Raw genomic sequence first — 20,279 nt, forward strand, 5'->3', positions numbered from 1 at the left:
TGACACTGCGTTTGTTTAAAAGATCTAGTTTAATTAACAAGAGCTAAACATAGTATCAAGAAGCAACATGTTTAGATAAGTACATTTCAAATATGAACTTTCTTTTCATCTACTGAACTCATGAAACAGTTGTTATAATATGCTTCAGCAGTGCAACCTCTGCAAATGCAGTTAGGCAATTAAACTATTCAATCTGGTGTGTAGTTGCGATTGGCCTTCTGCTTAAAAAATCTAGTTAATTAGCAAAATGACCTCTGCACATTTCTCCTGATCCAATACCACCTGTCATTTAGAGCTAAATATACATAAAACAATGGTCTCGGTCACACAGATCAGTAAGCTTAACTTAAGAAAAGGACTAAATATCTAATGAATCCGAAGATATACTTACTTTATATTAATCTATACAATATGAAGCCAACACAAATTTGAACTACATACATTTGGGAGGCTTTCACACAAGGCAAAAATCCACCGGGGTCTCTTTTTAGTAGTATGTGCCAATTAACGCCAAGGTGCTTAAGACAACTAAGATGCTATGAAAAATAAATGTAACCAATCAAGGTTTAGCCAATTCCACAGGACACTGCAACATTTTATATAAAGTAATCTCAAGCAAACAGTTTAAAAATGATCAGAGATATTAATATTTTTTAAGTATGCAAGAGACTCTTGCACTACATAAAACCAAATGTATTGCAATAATATGCAGCAGGTTAGGAAGCAGGTTCCTCATTAAAAATAGTTGCTCAACAGAAATTACAGAAATTAACATTTTGGAAAGCTACAATGAAAACTGAGAGGACGAAGAGCTGTCTGAAATGGAATTTAAAAAAAAAATTTTTTAAACAAAGCTCCTGCTCCATACTCAGTGAAATCCTTTTCTTGGAGTTCACTGAGGGACTCAGGAGTCAGAGTTAAACTGAGTTAAGGGTTTGGAAGCAAACGGAAAAAGGGTGACCAGCCTAATATCACCCATCCCACACTCAACATGCCACAGTTTGGCCACAAAGCAGTACCAATAACAAGAATCAAATACAGAGGGGTGGACCTGTGTCCCTCAAACTCCAAGAAAAGTATTTTACAGTAATTACAAAAAAACAATTTTCTCTATCCTTCCTAAAGGAACACATAATTCAGATACAATTAGGAAGCCAAAAAACTGTCCAACTGGGGGGGTGGAGCCACATGATAAAAACCTTGTAAAAAGGACTTAAAGAATGAAAGGCTAGTAGTCTTTGAAACAAGATTGTACGCATCAAGATTTGCTAACTAGGCTAACCGTTGATCCAAGCCTGATTGGTATGGATTCATCCCATGGCATATTTCCTGGAATAAGTTTATTTCCTGGCCTTCCATGTGTGATGGTAGACTTTGCAGGAAGTGGACTTCCTAACTTTAAGCATGCTAGAAATCATTAATTTGGAAAGATCCCTATCCCTCAAGACTTGGGTTTCAACAGCCATACCATCAAAGCCAGTGACCATGATGCAAAGTAGTAATTTGGTCTCTGCAACAGAAGACCTGGATGATCCGGAGAGCCCACATAGTATATGCCATTGGTCTTATTAGGTCAGAGTATCGATCACTGAAATGCCCTCTATCTCAACCATTTCGGGAGGGAAAAGCTTAGACCAGATTGTACTGATCCCACTAAGCTGCTGGAGCATTCAATGTTTCCACCAGAGAATCTCTGTATCTGGAGACAAAACTGTACAATTTGTTGTTAAACCTTGACACCAACAGATACACATCCTGCATCTCGCACCAGTGACACAGGTTCTGGAACGCTTGTAGGTGTAGGACCCATTCCCCCAGATCCCAGCACTGCTGGCTGAGAAAGCCTGACTGCCAATTGTCCACATTTGGGATGTAAACAGTGGCCAAGGTTGAACATAAAGGTTTACCCAGCACAGAATCCTTTCTACCTGTCTAGAAAGACTTCCATTTCCTCCCTTATGATTGATGTACACCACTGACGTGGAATTGTCTGACTGGATCCCAATTGGATGACCCTGCAGTTTAGTGACATAGTGGGACAACCAAATCACCCTCCAGTTGGCATGTCCAGCGTTGTAGGGACAACTCAAGACAGGATTACTCCAGCGTACAAGTCTCCTGCACCAACAAGATATTTAGGACTCCTCCAGTCTGTCAGGCTTGCATTCATTGTGAGGATTTCCTAAAGCATCTGAAGAAAAGATTTAGTCAGCCCTAGAGCTGGGTTCCTGAGCCACCAGGCCAGAGACAACCTTGGTCTTCTTGATAGGTGAATCAATTTGCACAAAGACTGAATGGATTTGTAAAACGATGACAGGATGTTGAGTTGTAGGGATCTGCAGTGGAACTGGGAAAACAGTACTGCCTCAAAGAAGGCTACCATCAACCTCAGGACTCCTATGCAAATATTTGATAAGCCCAGCAATGGGTCCGTTCCAAAGCAAAGTTTTGAAGGTTCGGGATTTAACAGATGCTCTTCAAGGTCTTGACTGTATGTGCCAAATTGCTGGTAAGGACTTGTGCTCACTGTTTCCTCAACAAAAGGTCGTCCCAAAAAACAAATGGGGATGCCCTAGTAGTGTAAAAAGGCAAGCGTTACATACACTCCTGAGTATAAAAGTGTTGTGCTGCGGGGTGAGTGGTTTCAAATTGCTGGTGGTCTTGACTGCTGGAGGCTGTGGATCAAGAGGAGGCTTAAAAAGGGCGAAGGGCTAAGTTTCCACTGTGATCGCTGGTGTTTCCTTTGCCCATAGTAAAAGGGAGGATTGGTGCATTAAGACCTTACATTTTTAGGTCAATTCTGAAGGTGAGCTGCACTCTTGGGGGCGACTACTGTGGCGGTCACTGGACTGTTGCCATTTCTTAGGATACACTTATGAATTTCGTCACATTTATATGGACACACATTTGTATGTGGTGTTTATTGGATTGCACTCTGCATTTCATAATTCACTTCATGCACTTTTGTTTAAAGTATTGACTTTTTTTCTGTGTTCACACATGTTGATTGATTTATATATGGGTTTTTGTTTACATTATTTTTTGCATATATTTCTGGCACACGTTTTATTGTGTCACAGTAGGTTTGTGCAGATCACATTTATTAAGTTGCTAAAACCATGTTGAACACACGTGGCACAGAAAACAAGCCAAATGGCAGGGCTGTGAACTGGAAGTGCTGGAGACCCACAGCAATGCAAAGGAATCGCTAATGCCCTGGCAAAACAAAGGACATGCAAGTATACCTTCATGGTGGCTACAGAGGCTACAATGTCATGCAGCATTTTTGTTACAGAATGACGACATTTAGGGCTTTGAGATACCCGTTTTTGAACTGTGAAAAGGTTGAAATAAAATCCCTGGAACATTTCAAACACAATAAATCAGGCAATAACCCCCTACTATAGAAGACCAACAAGGGCTTGGAGATCTGCTAATATGTGCCATAAAACTCTCCCCAGGCGAGTTATTCCAGGCTGGTCACTTTTTTCTTGTTATTTCAATCTTTGTTAATAGTGTTGATGGGATCAATAACTTAAGACTTATAGAAGTGCCAAAATACTTACATTTTCTTGAGTAAAAGCTGTTCCAGACTAATCCACATGCCTAAAAGCCTGGCCAACTGATCATGTGATCTCAGATAAAGGGGAGGATCAGCCAGAACTCCAACCCTTTCCATCAATAAAGATCATATGGCCAAATTCATTGGCTATTAGACATGTGACCACCATTAACCTCTTGCCGTCCGCCCGTAGTAAAAAAACGGACGGACATAAAGCAGCATTTATTCAAGTAAATACAAGTATTTCAGCCTATTGCTCTAAATTTAGTATTTGTAAATTTAGCAACCATAGTTCAGTGTTCAAGTGTAAGACAAGCAATTAAATACACAGTAGAAATATATGTTTACTGCTTTACAAGCTAAAACATTTCCTATATTGGTCAGGCCTGTGATGTACACACCTCCTGTCACCTCCTGTTAGTCAGGAATGTCATTCTGCTACTTCGTAGTTTAGCATTACAGATTCCTGGGTAAGCTCCCAAGGCGGAGGTGACTATGCGGTTTCACTATCCAATGAGACTGGAAGCAGGAATGTAACATAGGAAACCACAAAGCTAAACCAATTAATTATTAACTATGTATGTCATGTGTCTGGTTGTGCATTATGAGAATTATGTGTAAATCACCCAAACAGCTGCAAAGAATTAAAAATCCATACATAGGCAATACAAATATATGTATTTCAACCTTCTTATTTTGCGGACCTTTTTATACTTCTCAGTAACACAGCATGCCCAACGAGCATGGCAAAAGACTTTGTTCAGAAACAAAAGGCAAATTAATTTTGGCTCTGCACTGTAAATGTAGAAACTGAAGTCTCAAGCCAACTTTAAGCAACACAGTGGAAAAATGTACATCCAAAAAAAAGTGTAAGATTTATATAACACAGAAATAAAAGCCATACTCACTGTAATGGGAACATCTTTTGCTCCTGAATTTAGTAAATGAAGATTTAAAACTTTGGGAAGATCTGTAAGACAAAGAGAACGGAGATTCTTTTACAGCAATGATTGTTTTCTATGATTGAAGTGAGGAGATCTCATCTGAGACAGCTGTCACCAGAACTAGTGTTCCTACCAGAAGATTACGGGCCTCAGCTTAAAAAGTGCCCATACACCTTACGACCATCGCAAGACTTTTGTCTTGCGATGTTCGTAAGCTTATTAAAAGCTTGTACGATCTGCCCATCTTGGACAGGCAGATTGTACCTGCGATCATCGAAAGCCCGTCCCGATGAGGCGGGCTTCTGATGACCGCAATGCTGAATGGGCAGTGTGCGCGTGCGAACACTGGCCCGTTCCGCAGTTGTCGAACCAGCAGGCTAGAAACCCACCGAGAATCTAGCATGCTGGTTCGACGAAAGTAAAAACAGTCGCACGCCTGCCATACACCTTGCGATTATCGTACGATCGCGGGATTTCCCGCAATTATCGTACGATAATCGCAAGGTGTATGGGCACCTTTAGGCTAGTGTTGATGGCATAAGCTTGACACTTACAGGATCATTCAGAATTCACTGGCAGGTGCATGTGACCTGCAAATGACCTGTTTGAAGCAGGTTTCGGATTCTCAGATTGTAAAGAAATGTAAAGGCCATTTAAAAAACAAACAAAATTTAGGATTCCCCCAAATGTTCACCCTTCATGATCATGGTCACAAAAAGAGACAGAGGGACACAGATGGCAATAAAAATAGATATACAATAACAATACAGGTACAAGTAATAAGTACATGCTAAATGTACTATATGCTAAAAACGGATTTCCCGACACAGACCCTCTGGCTTTGAGGAGCAGGAGTCATAAATAATTCAATACAAATTGACTCTACATCTTATCAGGGTAATGTAACGTGATCCATTTAGATGCAAACAGTGCTTAGCAGAGCTCCTTTTTAAGGACACAGCACACAATGGTTAGATATAGGATGCAGTCCTCATCAAACACTGTTTCAAACCCCTGGTCAGTCTGGTGAGGCAGAATGTACATAAGATCAATATAATTATATTAGGGTAAAACCCTTAGATGCGAACCACTCTCATTAGTACCCAATTGTTAAGGTGCCCATACATGTGCCGATTATCGTACGATAATCACTGGTGATCCCACGATCGTACGATAATCGGCAGGTGTATGAGCAGAGCGCGACCTCTTCTACTGTAAGGTTGCACGACATTAGTCTTTCAAGCACGCTTGGAAACATGCCGAAAATCGTACGATTTGCGGCGGGTTAGTGGCGTGCTCGGGAGACTAATGCCGCACGGGCCGGTGTGCGCAAGCGCACACTGCTTGCTCAGCACTGCAATCATCGGAAGCCCTCCCCTCAGGGGGCAGGCTTGCGATGATCGCAAGTACGATCTGCCGGTCCAAGATGGGCAGATCGTACGAAATTTTAATTACCTTACAACCATCGCACAACGAAAGTCGTCCAATGGTTGTAAGGTGTTTAGCCAGCTTTAATGGGAATGGAGCTCTCAGTGACAGATGTGCTTATGACACACGAGCTGTGTAAAGTATCATATTTTAGCTCTCAAAGGGAGTACGTTTATAAATTTATTTCCAACACTGGTTAGTGTGCTAAGAAAGGTCACCTCATGAACGTCGGACAAGGGGTTAATACATACTTACGTGTACTTATTGACGACTTACTTCTGAGAAAGCTCTTTCCTCTCATCACAGCCATTTCTACATTTGTTTCCATGCAAACAAGTGCAATGGCATAGTAAAGCTGGCCATACCTTGTGCAAATTTCAGCTGGTTAGTGATTACCCGACCGCAATTCACACAGTGGGTGCCCGTCAGCAGCCTTCCGCCCACCAACCTTCGATCATGAATTCGGAAGGAAAGTTTCCAGGCGAATAGTGATGGCAGCCAATCAGCTACAGTCACTGTTTGGGTATTCTGAAAGCGGGCTTTATAAAATTATGTCCATTTCACAACTTGCTTACATTCTCACTATTCAGCTATTTGCACACTAAAAATAAAAACACAAAAAGGGGGAGTTTATCAAAACTGGAGCAGACAAAATCTGGAGCAATTACCCATAGTAACCAATCAACTTATCTTTTTAGTTTGTGCCATTAAGTTTGGAAAATAAAAGATGCAAGCTGCTTGGTTGCCATGGGTAACTGCTCCAGATTCGGTATGCTCCAGTTTAGGTAAATTCCCCTCAAAGTATTTTAACACACGCACACTAAACTGTTTACTAATCGTATAAATCATTCAATAGTAGATGATGTGGTTGCAGCTATCAAAAAACAGAGGGGGATTTATCAAAACAGGAGCAGACAAAATCTGGAGCAGCTATAGATTTTTTTTTTGCTTAAACTACGTAGAGAATTTGAAGCGCATTTCATCTTAAAGAAAACAACTTTAAAAGGTTTACATTAGAAACATATTTGCTTACCTTGTGTTCGTAGCGTTCCAAAATCTAGCATCTCTATTGATGAATAAATCCCTGGAGCTGAAAATGAACCAATAAACTGTTACACTCGGTCCCATACATATAGTGACAATATATGAGGTTAACAAAATGCAAACCTGTAGTGACTTCCACCTCCACGGGAAGAATAATGAATTCTGCGCTGTCTGAGGCATTGGTTTTAATTCTAATGAAGGCAGTATGATTGTCTGCCTCTCGTGATGAGAAGCTTGCACGCATTACACCCTTTGTTTCATATGGTGGGATTTCCTAGAAGGCATTAGTAATAAGAAATATAAATGCAAGTGTTTTATACGAATGCCCAGCATCAAAGACTTGAACATAAAGCTATACCATGGTTAGAAAACACAGTCGCTCTACAGCATTTACACAACCACAAATCCCAGCATGCATATAACACAGCATACTTGATTTAGAACTGCAAACAAAGATTTAGAATTACATATACACACACACAAATTAAATTGTGCTTGTTAACAAAGTGTGAAATGACATTTATCAAGCTCAATAAACAAATACTGTACAATCTTCAGGGAGATAAAAGAATATTTACAAGAAGCACTGTAACCGGTAGTTTTGGGTAAAAATATTTCAATTAGCCATTCAAAAACAGCAGTGCCAAAAAAAGCCAAACTAAAAAATTACAATACTGTAATGATCTCCGATATTTTGAATAAAGGTGACTCTTACCCATAATTTCTTGGTGCCTCCTTGTTGTCCTGTTGGAAGCTCTAAGTGCAGATCACCCCCACTAGAGTACATTTCTACAACCTGAAATATTATGCAAAGAGTCAGTTAAACAAAGGTAAATGTTGCCTATTCCATAAAGAAATCTCTGTATTGTAATAACTTATAGAACATTTATGATTAAATTGTAAAAAACTTTCCACATACATACATATAGCACAGCTCTTTTATATCAATAGAGAATACAAGTTAACACACTATGGGCGGTCTTCAGGCTCACCTATACCAACCGCAGGACAACAGGGTCCATCCTTCAACAATGTGCCAAAACCAAATGGAAAAAGTGGCACATCCACCACCTCTTCCTTTTCTTCAAACAACTTTACTATGGAAAAGTTCACAATATCAGATCCAACCACAATGCCCTCCGCCAGACCCTGCTCCTTCTCCTTTAATCTGTTTCACCCCAGCCAGGGTTTAATTATACGATTAAGCCCTGTTAGGGGTGAACCGCATTAGAGGAGAAGCAGCAGGGTCTGGCAGAAGGCAATGTGCTTACACTTGATATTGTGAACCTATTGATGTTACAACAAAACTTCTTGAGAAGGAAATTAAAACAAAAAAATGGCATGGCAGATAACATTTCCCAATGTTATTTTCTTTAGAAAGAAAAAGTAAGCAGAGAAAAATACCTGGTGATCCTGCCACAACGTAATGCAATGTTGTCAGCCCTCTCCAAGTACTCCTCTGCTGGAATAGAGAACAGTTCCCCCTCTCTTTCCATAGATCCTCCTTGTTTACATTCTCAATACTCCTACCATACCAACTGTTTGCCACCACATGCTGTGGTTCTCCCTTCTCCTGCTATCACATGCTGTAAAGAAAACAGCAGGAGCTTGGCCATGCAATTTTTAGATGAGAAGGTAATCTTAATAATGATTGATCTCAATGAGAATACATGAGATCAAAAGTGAAAACTCAGGCACGGCTGACAACATTTTCTGGTATTCTAGTACAGGAACTTAGGCGCTGCGCAAACTGTTGGCGCTATATAAATCCTGTATAATAATAAATGTCTGATTCATCATCCAGTATACGAATCTATCCCTGCACTTCTTACAGCGATCGGACCTGAACAACTGTGGTGCTCGCAGTGATAGTCACGGGGGGCGCCGTGTGTATCAAACTTGTAGAAGATGAAGATCACCAGCACTCAAGTAATTGCATTTAATGGTCGTACTTATTTATTTATTGAAGTGAAACATCGCAAACATGATATAGCCAACGTTGCAGGGGCCACGCAGGGTCCCTTTATAAGGGCAACATAGTGACCTGCATCATTAGGTATTTTTCTGTACGTGAAGTGTGTTTAAAGATGCACTGAATTATGCGTGTATTTGACATGGTTTTGCCCAACCTACACTAAGGCAGTCAACGCTTTTAACCAATGAGACAATTGTGGTGTGCTTGTTCATCAACTAGTAGCCTGACAAAATAAACTAAAACCCAGTATCTAGTAGAAATTGAAAGGTTGGGTGAAAGTGTACGGTCTATTACTCATGCTTCCACAGTATCTATTACTATTACAATCAGGCTGAAAAAATAAAGCAGCACAATGTAAATGTACAAAGGGCTGTAACCATAAGAAACTAATTGCAGCTAATAAATCTCAATAAAAGTCTGCAATTGGGTAATGGTCCTTGCGGGGGGTTTTTTTGTATTAGGCCTTACGCCCTTAATAAACTTTTTCTACACACTAGAGCAGTGTAAAAGAACACTGATCATTCATCATTTTGCACACTCTGTTCTGACAGCACAGACGTAAAGAAGAAAATCAAGTTTGTACACTAGTTGTATTTATAAATAAGGTAATCATTGTGTAAAGAATATATAACTACAGAAAGGGACATATAAAAGGATCAGATTTGGATTTGACTTCATTAACCACTGTAACAGACATACAAGTTCACAGGCTAATTAAGCATCCAGTTAGAGACATACAGTATTTCATATCATGATGGGCTTTTCTGAACAGACACACCAGACACACAGAGCATTTTATTAAATTAAGCCATTTTATTATTACACACATCTAACACCTACCTGCAAAGGTTCACTGTGGGGATTGTGAATATTTATTAAAGGTGAAAAACTGCTATTTACAGGAACTCGTGCCCCAATAAATGGGCGCAGGCGATATGGGTTGGGGATCCCAACCCCAAAAACCTACAAAATCAAAATGAATAGAAGTGTAAATGGGATAAACAACTCACATGCTGTTACACACTCAAGGTACCCAATCTTAATTCAATCATAAGACACTAAAACAAGCAATGGAAAGCCAACCAAATCATGAGACCAATACTTCATAACTGTAATTCTACATAAAACTCTATTTGTGAACATTTGGAAAGTTGGAATATTCTATTCTTATAGAAATAGTTCCTGAGCATAATTACAAAACAACTGACTGCTAGAAACTAAGGCTCCGTTCACACCTAGGCGTTGGTGTTTTCCCGCATGTTAGCACACGTTTTGTCTAGCGCGTGATGAACCCGTTGGAGAAGCACGTTTTAGCGGGCAGATTAAAATAAATTGCAGTGAATAGACAAAACACATGCAAAGGTGCACAGAAATGTGCAAACCACTTGGGTCACGCGTTTCCATTGAAGTCTATGGGGCCAAACCAAATGCGCTGCAATCTGCTACAAAAAAAAGCTCATGTACTTATTTTGTTTGTTTACAGCTTCCGACAAAATTCTCAGGTGTGAACAGGGGCTATTGCAATAAACAATAATCGAAACGTGTCGCACTACAGTGCCTACTATGGTGTATAAGTCAGAATACACTAGCATCAGGTGTGATAAAATACTGACGTGACTGTGCAATAAAAAGCGAATCAAACATCAACAAAGATCATTAATAAAATTAAGCGATACAAAATTAACCCATAAATATATAAATAGTGCAAAGTGCACCAGTGCAAAAGGTTCGTGAATGCCTCCACCAATAATATATCTAGATCTGTGCACAATAGTGTATAGTTTTTCTATCTTCCCTTAAGCGGTAGTTGTTATCTCAATCAGTACTGCACATAAACGATGCAGGAGTTCCATGCACCCCTGATGGTGAGTTTCTGACACAACATATGTAGGGTGGAGCTGGTTGATATTTATTGTACAATCACTTTGGTATTATATTACACCAGTTGCTAGTGTATACACCATAGTAGGCCATGTTGCGCGGCACATTTCGATTATTGTTTGTTTGCATTTATCTGGTACTCCGATCTAGTGCTTGCAGCTGTTGTGGAATGGTGAGCGAGAAGCTTTTTTTTTCCAGGGGCTATTGAAATGAATGGGACATCTTGTGTTGAGAATTTTGTCACGCTAAGCTTTGAGCGTCAAAACCACTAGGTGTGAGCTGGGACTAAAGAATCCCCCTGATAACATACAAGAGGGAGATACCGGTGCAGATCGGAACCTGTAAGAGGAGAGTAATGCTGGAGCTGTCAGTATATTTACGCAGCATAGAAAAGGTAAGGGGCACATTAACTGCATTTTTTTTGGGGGGGGGAGAGGAGTTTCTCTTTAACGTTAACTCACCCACCAAGTCTTACCATTTACTAAACTAAAAAGGCAAAGATAATCCTCGGAGCACAACAAAAAAAAATTAGACCTGCTTCTTACCTGATAGGTAAATACCCCATGATTTGAGGTGTTAATAAATAAAGTATTCTCTACGTTTCCCACTACTCTTGCGAGAAACACTACATCAAATGATGTGTTCCCACCAGGGAGAATTTTCTGTGAAGCAAACATAGCAGAAAGAAGGTAAATCTAATGAATATGTGATAATTGTACATTCTTAATTGCTGAAAATCTCAACTATGAATTGGACAGGAGTTTTAACAAATAAACTAAATGTTTGGCGATGCTACCATATAACTTAAATATTTATGACTGATCTTCACTAGAAAGACACAGGGGTTCTCTTCTAGACAAGAAACATATAAGAACATATAAAGGTGATTTTAACTGACAGTAGTAACCTTGAGTGGTTCTTTCCTGGTCGGTGTGCATGTCCTTTACAACACTTGCCTGGTCTGTCTGCTGCTGCTGGGTTCATGACCAGCTGAAATTTTACTACTGCTCCAAAAATAATAGAGCAGTAAAAAGAGGCCAGCTGATCACTATTCATTACTGAACGTCACACACAGTCTAAAACACAGCTATTAATAGGAGGTAACAGTGCAATGTGTACAAACCTCTCTGGGGCTACAACCAGTGCATTTTTTTCCAACTGGAGACTTTTTTCCCCCCACTTAAAATAGAAGTAAATTCAGAAAAAGCTGGGAGGTAGGAATTTTTGGCAGAAGAGACATGTGGAGCCTCTTCTGGCAAAAAAATGTTTTTCCTCTATTGCTCAGCGATTCTTTGTTTTCTATGTACATAGCGCATGCACTGTGCACAGACTCAGTCGATTCATGGCAGCTCTAATATGCCAGGGAGGACGTAACTCCTGTGTGCATGAAGCAGGATCTTCAAGCAATAAATTGTGTGAATATTCACTTCAGTGAGTACCTGCACATGATTGGGGATTCAAAGTGAACAGGAATTTGCTTTTCACGTGTTTACATACGTGAAGTGAGCCCAAGTATATCCAAATTTCTGAGCCATATTCATTTTATAAATTAATACAAAATCATATAAACCACAGAAATCATATTCGTAAAATAACGTTTAGCAGAAAAACGTTTGAAATATAGAAATAAAAAATACAGGCGCGTTAAAATAGCAGATTTCTTACCCTGTTTTGAAAAAAAGAAGCATGAAAATGTGATGTTGTTGCCGATATTGATACTAAAGTAATAGTTTCATCTGAACTAGGATTGTGCAAGTATACTTTTTCCATTTTTGGCATTCCCACAGGCCTAAGAAAAAAAACAAGAAATAATGTGTTAATAAATTGGGAAAACCTCAAACTAAAGTTCGAGTAAAAGACTTCATATTGAGAACAGTTTTATTAGTGACAAATTATTTAAAGCCAACCAATTTTTACAGAAGAAATGCAAAAGTCCAAATAAGGTCAGCCATGCGCAGAGTGATATTCACTAAAAGTCGTGTTGGGTCTTTTCATGTCACAACCCTGCCTGTGCAATTCCCTCACTCCACCTGTACTTTGTACCTTTATACACGGCTGTGCCGTCAGTAATACTGTTTTTTTAAAACAGATTTTGAAAAGGGTTATGGGAAGATCTATTACAGTTTCATCTAACAGAAACAAACCTAATCTGTCATACATTACCCACATTGCTTATAGCATGAGATTGTGGCAGTACACGGCACAGATAAAGTGTATGCTGTATAACAGGGGTGACAAACTCAATGTGATTGCGGGCTGCATCAGCATTATGGTTGTCCTTAAATGGACAGTTGTCTGTAAGACTATATAAAAAAGTATCTACTCTTTATCATATCAAATAATTGGTTTCAATAATAACTAGCTCTGAAAGTAGAAGTCTAGGAAAAATAACAACAATTAGTGAAATCGCGCAGAATCAGGTGGCTGTGCAAGTTCTATGGTGGGCTGTGCAGACTTCTCAGATGGCTGTGCTGTCTCACCAGGGGTCCCAGTCAGTCTCGACAGATGCGGGCGCTGTGGATCCACAGGAAGAAGAATTGCTCACAGCACTGTAAACATGCGCCGCAATTCACAGGAAGGCTGCCAGGACCTTGCTGGGCACCTGGGCAGCCTTTCTATGGAACACGGCACATGTTTACAGTACCTGTTTTAAGTACTGGTACATTTTCACGAGCACTCGTACTTGTGAAAACGTCCAGTATCGGCACAGATACTGGCATCGGTGCAACTCTAGTCAGTGTATCCAAACTGTTCTGTCCTCCTTTCTGCTGCAGATAGCCGACAAGGTAGGGGTGGAGACAAGGGGGGGTGCCGCAGCTGCAGAAGAGGTTTAAGGGCCACATGAAATGGCCTGGCGGGCTGGATTCGGCTCATGGCCCCTGCGTTTGACACGTGCTGTATAACAATCTTCCAATAGGTTTGACACATGTGCTGTATAACAATCTTCCAATAAGGTTAGAAAATCAGTAACAGTAGCTTGTCTGAAATCCAAACTTTGTCTCTCATTAATGTGAGAGCTCCTGCTAGGAAGCAGGACCCCCTTAATAACCTGCAGGGGGCAACTCCCATCGGCCAATGCCCAGGAACGGTTTTTCCTCTACATTTAGCCCTGCTGCGGGCAACCAGGGCTAAATGTTGAGCAGAGGAGCCACTCAGCAGCCTGCTTGTTCTTCACCACCCAGCCGTGGTTTTCGGGGGCCCCTGGCAAATGACTTCAGGATGGAGGGTGGGGAGCAGACCGGAGAACGTTTATTCACCAATCTGCTCTGTGTGATCAGTGAGAATGGAACAGTGTGTACTCACAGCGCTTCCTGGCTCAGGTATCACAAGCTGGGCTGCACAGGAGATCTATCACAATGCTGTGCTCGATCTTCTATAGTGGAGGGCAGACTCCAAAAAGAGAAGCTGACACCTCCAAATGCTATTACATAGGGGCTTATAGCCCCTGTGTGATAGCAACGAAGTGAAAAAAGTAATAAAGTAAAAAATTATAAAATAAATTAAAACCAACCCTGTTGCCCCCGCCATCTGCGTGTGTGCGAGTGTGTGTGTTCTCTCTGGGAGCTGCCCCTATTCCACATTGTGGTAGCCAGGCAGTAGCGCCCTCTAACACGCACAATGTGCATTAAAAGGTAAGTTCACTTTCCCAAGTAATTTGCTTTACTGGCTCCAATGCAAAAAAATATATCTATAAATGCTTTTTTTTTTTTTTTTATGAAAGAGTGTTTATTTTTTTTCTAAAAGGTGTATTTTACCTTTCATTTATAGAAGTTTTTAATTGGGGAGACTTTTAAAAATAATTTAGTAATATACCACGTGTTAATCTTTTAAAAGGAAGACTATATTGGTTTTGGGTCAATTTTATTTTCAGTTTATCATTTGAATTGATATGTATTTATATTTATATACAATTTGTATTGCTTTTATCTGCTTTCAGACTCTCTCACTAATTGGAACGCCATAGGACCCCATGTGAAGAAAGCAGGCAGGGAAAGAAGGAAAGTGGGACACGTCAATTCTCTAAAAGCATATAACAGCCTTTTTGTATTTAACTGGGGCTTGAATTATTGAGCGATCTAAAAAAGAAAAAAAATATATTTTCAGAAAAGCAGCAAAGGTAAACAAAAGGAGCCTACAGTTCTAGTTTGAAACATAAATATAAAAGACAGATTCACATACAATATATTATGTTTACCTATACAAACATTTTAATGTACTGAAAGCAGTAATAAAATATAGAAAACAATATGGTTTCCCTATAAAAGTGGTTCACGGCAATAAAAAGAATGTGAATTGATGTCTCTGCATTGTACTGCAGAATTTGAATACATCTGAACAGACAGGTAGGGTGCAGTCTTTGGGGCACACATGCTGTTAATGGGCCTGGATTTACTACCTACCGACATAAATCAGCCACAACAATAGTCAGGACTTCAGACTTTTCATGCATGCTAATCCTAGGACAGGATTTGGATGACTACACCTTGAAAACAGGTTAACAATAGCTGTTACCATATTCTGCTACTAACAAACTGTACTTGTATATGGGCTACCACATGCTTAACTGTCTCTGGCTTAAATACTTTGAGTCATTGAAGTGAAACAGGCATGCAGCCAGTGGTTTTGTTTGCCTTACATGATGCCTCTTGATCCGCTCATCATCTCCTTTCCAGTAGTTTTCAGGAGTCCCTCCAGCACTGGTGCTGGTCACTGATCCAGCGCTGACTCCTGTCTCTTCCTGTCCCACGGAGTCTGTGTGTGGGTGCACGCTGCCGGCATTGACTTACCGTGCGTCTCTCTTCTCCCAGTCGAAGATCTGAACTGCGCATGTGCCCCCCCACCCGAATCTTCAGCTCTTTGGATTGGAGCGCGTGGCAGAGACACAGGTAGGTTTAAAATCTCTTTGGTGCTTTTTAAAAAAAATATATATTTCTACTGCTTACTAGCAGTAGATATATGCAAAAAAACCTGAGGGTTTAATGATCTTTAAGTCAGAATTCCTGATCTGCAAACTTGTAATGCTTATTGTAAAGCTTATTGGATCACTGTGACCGTCAGGCAACTAGCATTTACAGACTAAGTCAGCAATGCTTTTGCTCATCGTAGCTTTTCTTTAAAAGAGAAAGTCGGGTTGAAAGTAAAACTTTTGTATAGTTTCAAGTGGCAGAAGCAAAAGTATACATATAATCTATTGCCAATGTTTTCTCGGTTTCTGAAGCTGGGGAAAGGCTATGACTCAGTTGGCCCCACCACCGCACGATCATACGTGATAGAGCAGAGGAAGAAAAGCTTCTCTTGATTAACAGTAACAGCTTTTTTTTTCCTCCTGCTTGAGACTTGTTTAGCTGACATGAACAGGAGAGGCCAGCCATATCTCCTAATTTTTTGGTCAGTTTAGAGCTAAACAGTAGAGACCAAGTATAGAGTTTAACATACAGCTGAAATTTTACACATTTCTCCAGAGCCCACAATGAAAGGTTCATTGCATAGTTGCTAAAGGTGCCCATACACCTTACAACCATTGTACAACTTTTTTTGTCCAGACATCTCACCCACGTTCAAATTTCTTACAACTAGCCCATCATGCACTGTAGTTCTAAATGAATGCTTGTCAGCACTAATAACTGCCCAATTTTCATTGATCGAAAGAACAGGTTTTTGTTTGAGCATCTGCAGTTTTCATCTCGACATTTTTGTTCTACTACAACGCCACAAACACGAAAATTTTCGTCCAACTAGACAAATTTTCTAGCCTGATTGAAAGCCGAAAATATGCCAGTTGTACAGTAATTGAGGTTGTACACCCCCCCTCAACTGGCAGATTTTTGGAGGAAAACGCAATTGCAGACAAAAATCTCCAGGTAATTGTAAGGTGTATGGGCACCTTTACACCACTTTTGGTGTGCCTCCAGCAAGCCATTGTAGGTAGAGAATTAGGGCTGCAACAAGGGGGGGAGGGAGAGGGGAGGGAGATGCAACCAATCGATTAGTTGAAAAAAATAATCGGCCAACTAAATCGATTATGAAAATAATCGTTACCTGCAGCCCTATAGAGAATGTAATTTAATTTGGGACGGTGCCATTTAAAATAGGCATGGTTCTACAAGAGGTACATCAACCTACTATGCCATTACAATTTTAAAATACTGTACATCAAAAGGAACATCATAAGAACAGAAAGACAGCCAAGGTATTGTTCATTAGTAAAATTATTTATTTATGTATTTGTTTAGCTCTACACCCCCACCCTCCCTCTATGCTTACCTCTGCACCTCAACCACCCCTTTCCCTCTGCACACTGCACCCCAACTCTCCCAATTCCCTCTGTTTACCTCTGCACCTCAACCACCCCCTTCCCTCTGCTTACCTCAACCCCTGTTTACTCTGCATTCTAACCCCCCCTCCACACCTGCCTTTACCATCTCTGCACTTGTCCACTCTGCATTCTACCCCCACCCTCCACACCTGCCTCTACTACCTCTGCACACCCACTCACCTCTGTTGCTGCACCTTTTAAATGTGGTATCTGGTGGCAATTAATAGCAATAATGGTAGGTGCGACTTCTGGGGTGGGATTTACTTATGAATGGGGGCCATGACTAATTTCGTATGAAGGAGCTGTGGGCAGAGCTTCACTGTGGTCTCAGGATGCAGCAGCTATGGAGGGACAGGTAAACAAAAAGAGGAACTGACCTGGCAAATTTAGAACAGTTGGCAAGTACGTAATTGTTAACAGGTTAACAGTTGTTAATTGACAATTCAGCAATCGTACTATGTAGGGCTGTAGTGCCGCATTAATCACATTTATGCAGAGACAAATCAATAAACAATTACCGAATCTCCACCTCGCCTCAAAAAAGAAGTTGAATAGACTTATCTTGTCAACTGTGCTGATCGTAACCAGTGGAATTCCAGAGTAATAAAATTACACAAATGGGTTTCTATGATGGACTGCCAAGCACATTTTAAAAACATCAGCATACATACTATGGACACTGACTGAAACAGACACACAATTGTTTGAATTTGCTTATGTAATAGCTATTTTGGTATTTACTCATCTGACTATCAAAATAAAATGCAAATGTCAGATCAAAGCATGCAAAGCAAAATAGATACTAAAATAAGCAAAGCAGACCCTAAAAATATACACTGAAAGCAAACCTTGCTTGTAAATGGTGCAGGATGACATAAGGGAAATCAGACACTATAATATCTACACATAAACCTCTAGTGCACTATTACATTGACTGCTTATGCAAATATCTTATAATATGTTCAAGTTGTCAGTGTGTAGCAAGTTCCACTGCTGCTAAAAGTCATTTTAGTCCTAAACATCACGAAAACTTCACTCAGCGATTTACTCCAAAATGTAACGATTTAACAATGTGACGTCGTGATATACCGTATAGTGACATGCACTGTGTTTCTGTGCACATCACGGACATATGAAACAGGATTTTTTATTTAGCTGTAAATTCCTTTTCTTGGAGTACAGTACAAGACCACAGGATCCTCTTAAACCCTGGGTTATATGCAGCCGCCATTAGGTGATTAGACATTGGCAAGAAAAGAGCTGCAGGGAGAGCCCCCATATCACCACTGCCTCTCTCGACAAGCCTCAGTTTTGCAGCAATCAATAAGAAGATCATAAGAACACAGGCGTCTGTGCCCTGTACTCTACTCCAGGAAAAAGATTTTACAGGCAAGTCAAAAATCCTATTTTCTTAATCATACATTACAGGACACAGGATCTTTAGTCTTAGACCCCCGAGATCTCACCAAGCAGTCCAACTGAGGAATAGGCAACACAGCAAACAAAACGCCAACAAGGAACAATGGGTGATCAAGAGCTCAGGAGGGCTCAGAGGGAAGCTTGAAGCATCTTACGCACTAAACTGGCATCAGCAGAGGGCTGGTTAGCCTCTGTGCAATAGCAAAATAAGTGAAACAAAATAAAAAAAGTGATTACAAAAATAAAATAAAGGGGGGGGAGGGGTTAAAAACAACCCCGTCGCCCCTTCCACCTGTATGGGAGGCATTGAGCGCTGCCCCCATTCCACTGTGTGCCATATTGTGGTAGCTGGGCAGCAGCTCTCTCTGAGAAGCACAATGTGCATTAAAGGGTAAGTTCACTTTCCCAAGTAATTAGAGGAAATGGAATTACCCGCACAAATCTGGCCCCCTCTTCTGGGTGATCCCAGTCACCATGCACCTCAGCGTATAAAACCGAGGGAGTATTAACAGTTTTTAGCAGGTTTGGACATGTTTAAGGATCCCAAAACCATGACCTTAGAAAGGGTCTATGTAGGTGGCTCTAACTATAAACACGTGTTACATTATAAAAACCTAAAATAATGGGGTATCATATGAGGCATCAATAAACACTTAGTAATGTAGTTTAAAATATGATTTATTATACAAAAATTAAAAATTGATGCCTCATACTCTTCCTGTGCTTGACCTCCCAATCAGGGGTAACCAAAAGTGGAACGTTACAAACAAGTGTTAACTGCATCCAGAACAGGAAGAGTTTAGTTTAGGGGAAATGTCAGGAGATAGGACCTCTTCCTGAGAAACAGAGACAGCTCCTTCTCCCTTTTACTCAAGTCTTGTAAATGCACACAGAGTCAGAGGGGGTCTCTGATCGAGGAGGAGAGGACACTTGCTTGTGGCCCCAATCCACCGTGATGGAGGTGGACTCCTCTCTAGATATTAAGTCAAAGGAGAAAGCCTCAAACGAATCGTGATCAGGCTGTGTGGCCCTGGGCCCAATCAGCAGGATCTTAGAGCAGCATAGATGCAGCTTGCAACAAGAATCTTACAGAATCCCAGAGAAAAATAGAGTAAAACAGAGTAGTTCTCTCACAGCTGAGTGAAGGTGTTCCATCACCTAAGGAGACAGACTAGGTGTGGAAGGGGTTCGCAGGGCTGTCCAATCACCTGCAGGTAGATGCATAACCCATCAACGGACAGAGCCGAGATGCTGCAGGCCTGTAAGTGGGACAAAACCCCAATGGCTGCCTGAGAAACTGGGGCATCATAGCTGAACCCACACGGAGCAAGGAACTGAAAGCGTTGGATAGTTGGAACTGGGGTTAGTACCAGGATCTATATTATCCAGCCTGTTGCCCAGGCAGCAACTTGCTTGAAGAAAAAAAAAAAGGCTCTTGGAATTTCCAGTAGGAAAATTATATGTTCTAACTCCTAGACACTAGGCTAACAACCCAGTTGTCCATAGCGGGGTGGGAGTTGTGGGCCATGAGCAGCGGCTACCCCCTGGGCTGTATTTTGTTTTTTTTTAGTAAACCTAGTATCCAACTCCTGCAGATGTCAATATACCCAGTCTGTAACTGTCTAAAGCAAAGCTATGTCCCCCAATGAGTGTAAGGGGAAAAAGAATCTTTAATATGTCCCTACAATACTTCTGGGGATTTGATAACAT

General features: G+C 40.6%; 1 protein-coding gene across 1 annotated transcript in view; it reads right to left on the reverse strand.

Annotated features, from left to right (window-relative positions):
- Positions 1-20,279, reverse strand: part of TMEM131 (transmembrane protein 131) — a 151,225-nt gene that overhangs the window by 61,066 nt on the left and 69,880 nt on the right. The window contains 7 exon segments of the mRNA XM_018562803.1: positions 4,471-4,532; positions 6,968-7,024; positions 7,102-7,252; positions 7,694-7,774; positions 9,794-9,916; positions 11,380-11,496; positions 12,500-12,623. Coding sequence (XP_018418305.1) covers positions 4,471-4,532; positions 6,968-7,024; positions 7,102-7,252; positions 7,694-7,774; positions 9,794-9,916; positions 11,380-11,496; positions 12,500-12,623 — 715 coding nt within the window.

The sequence above is a fragment of the Nanorana parkeri genome, unplaced genomic scaffold, assembly GCF_000935625.1.
Source record: "Nanorana parkeri isolate BGI_ZX_2015 unplaced genomic scaffold, ASM93562v1 scaffold21, whole genome shotgun sequence".
Classification (NCBI taxonomy): domain Eukaryota; kingdom Metazoa; phylum Chordata; class Amphibia; order Anura; family Dicroglossidae; genus Nanorana; species Nanorana parkeri.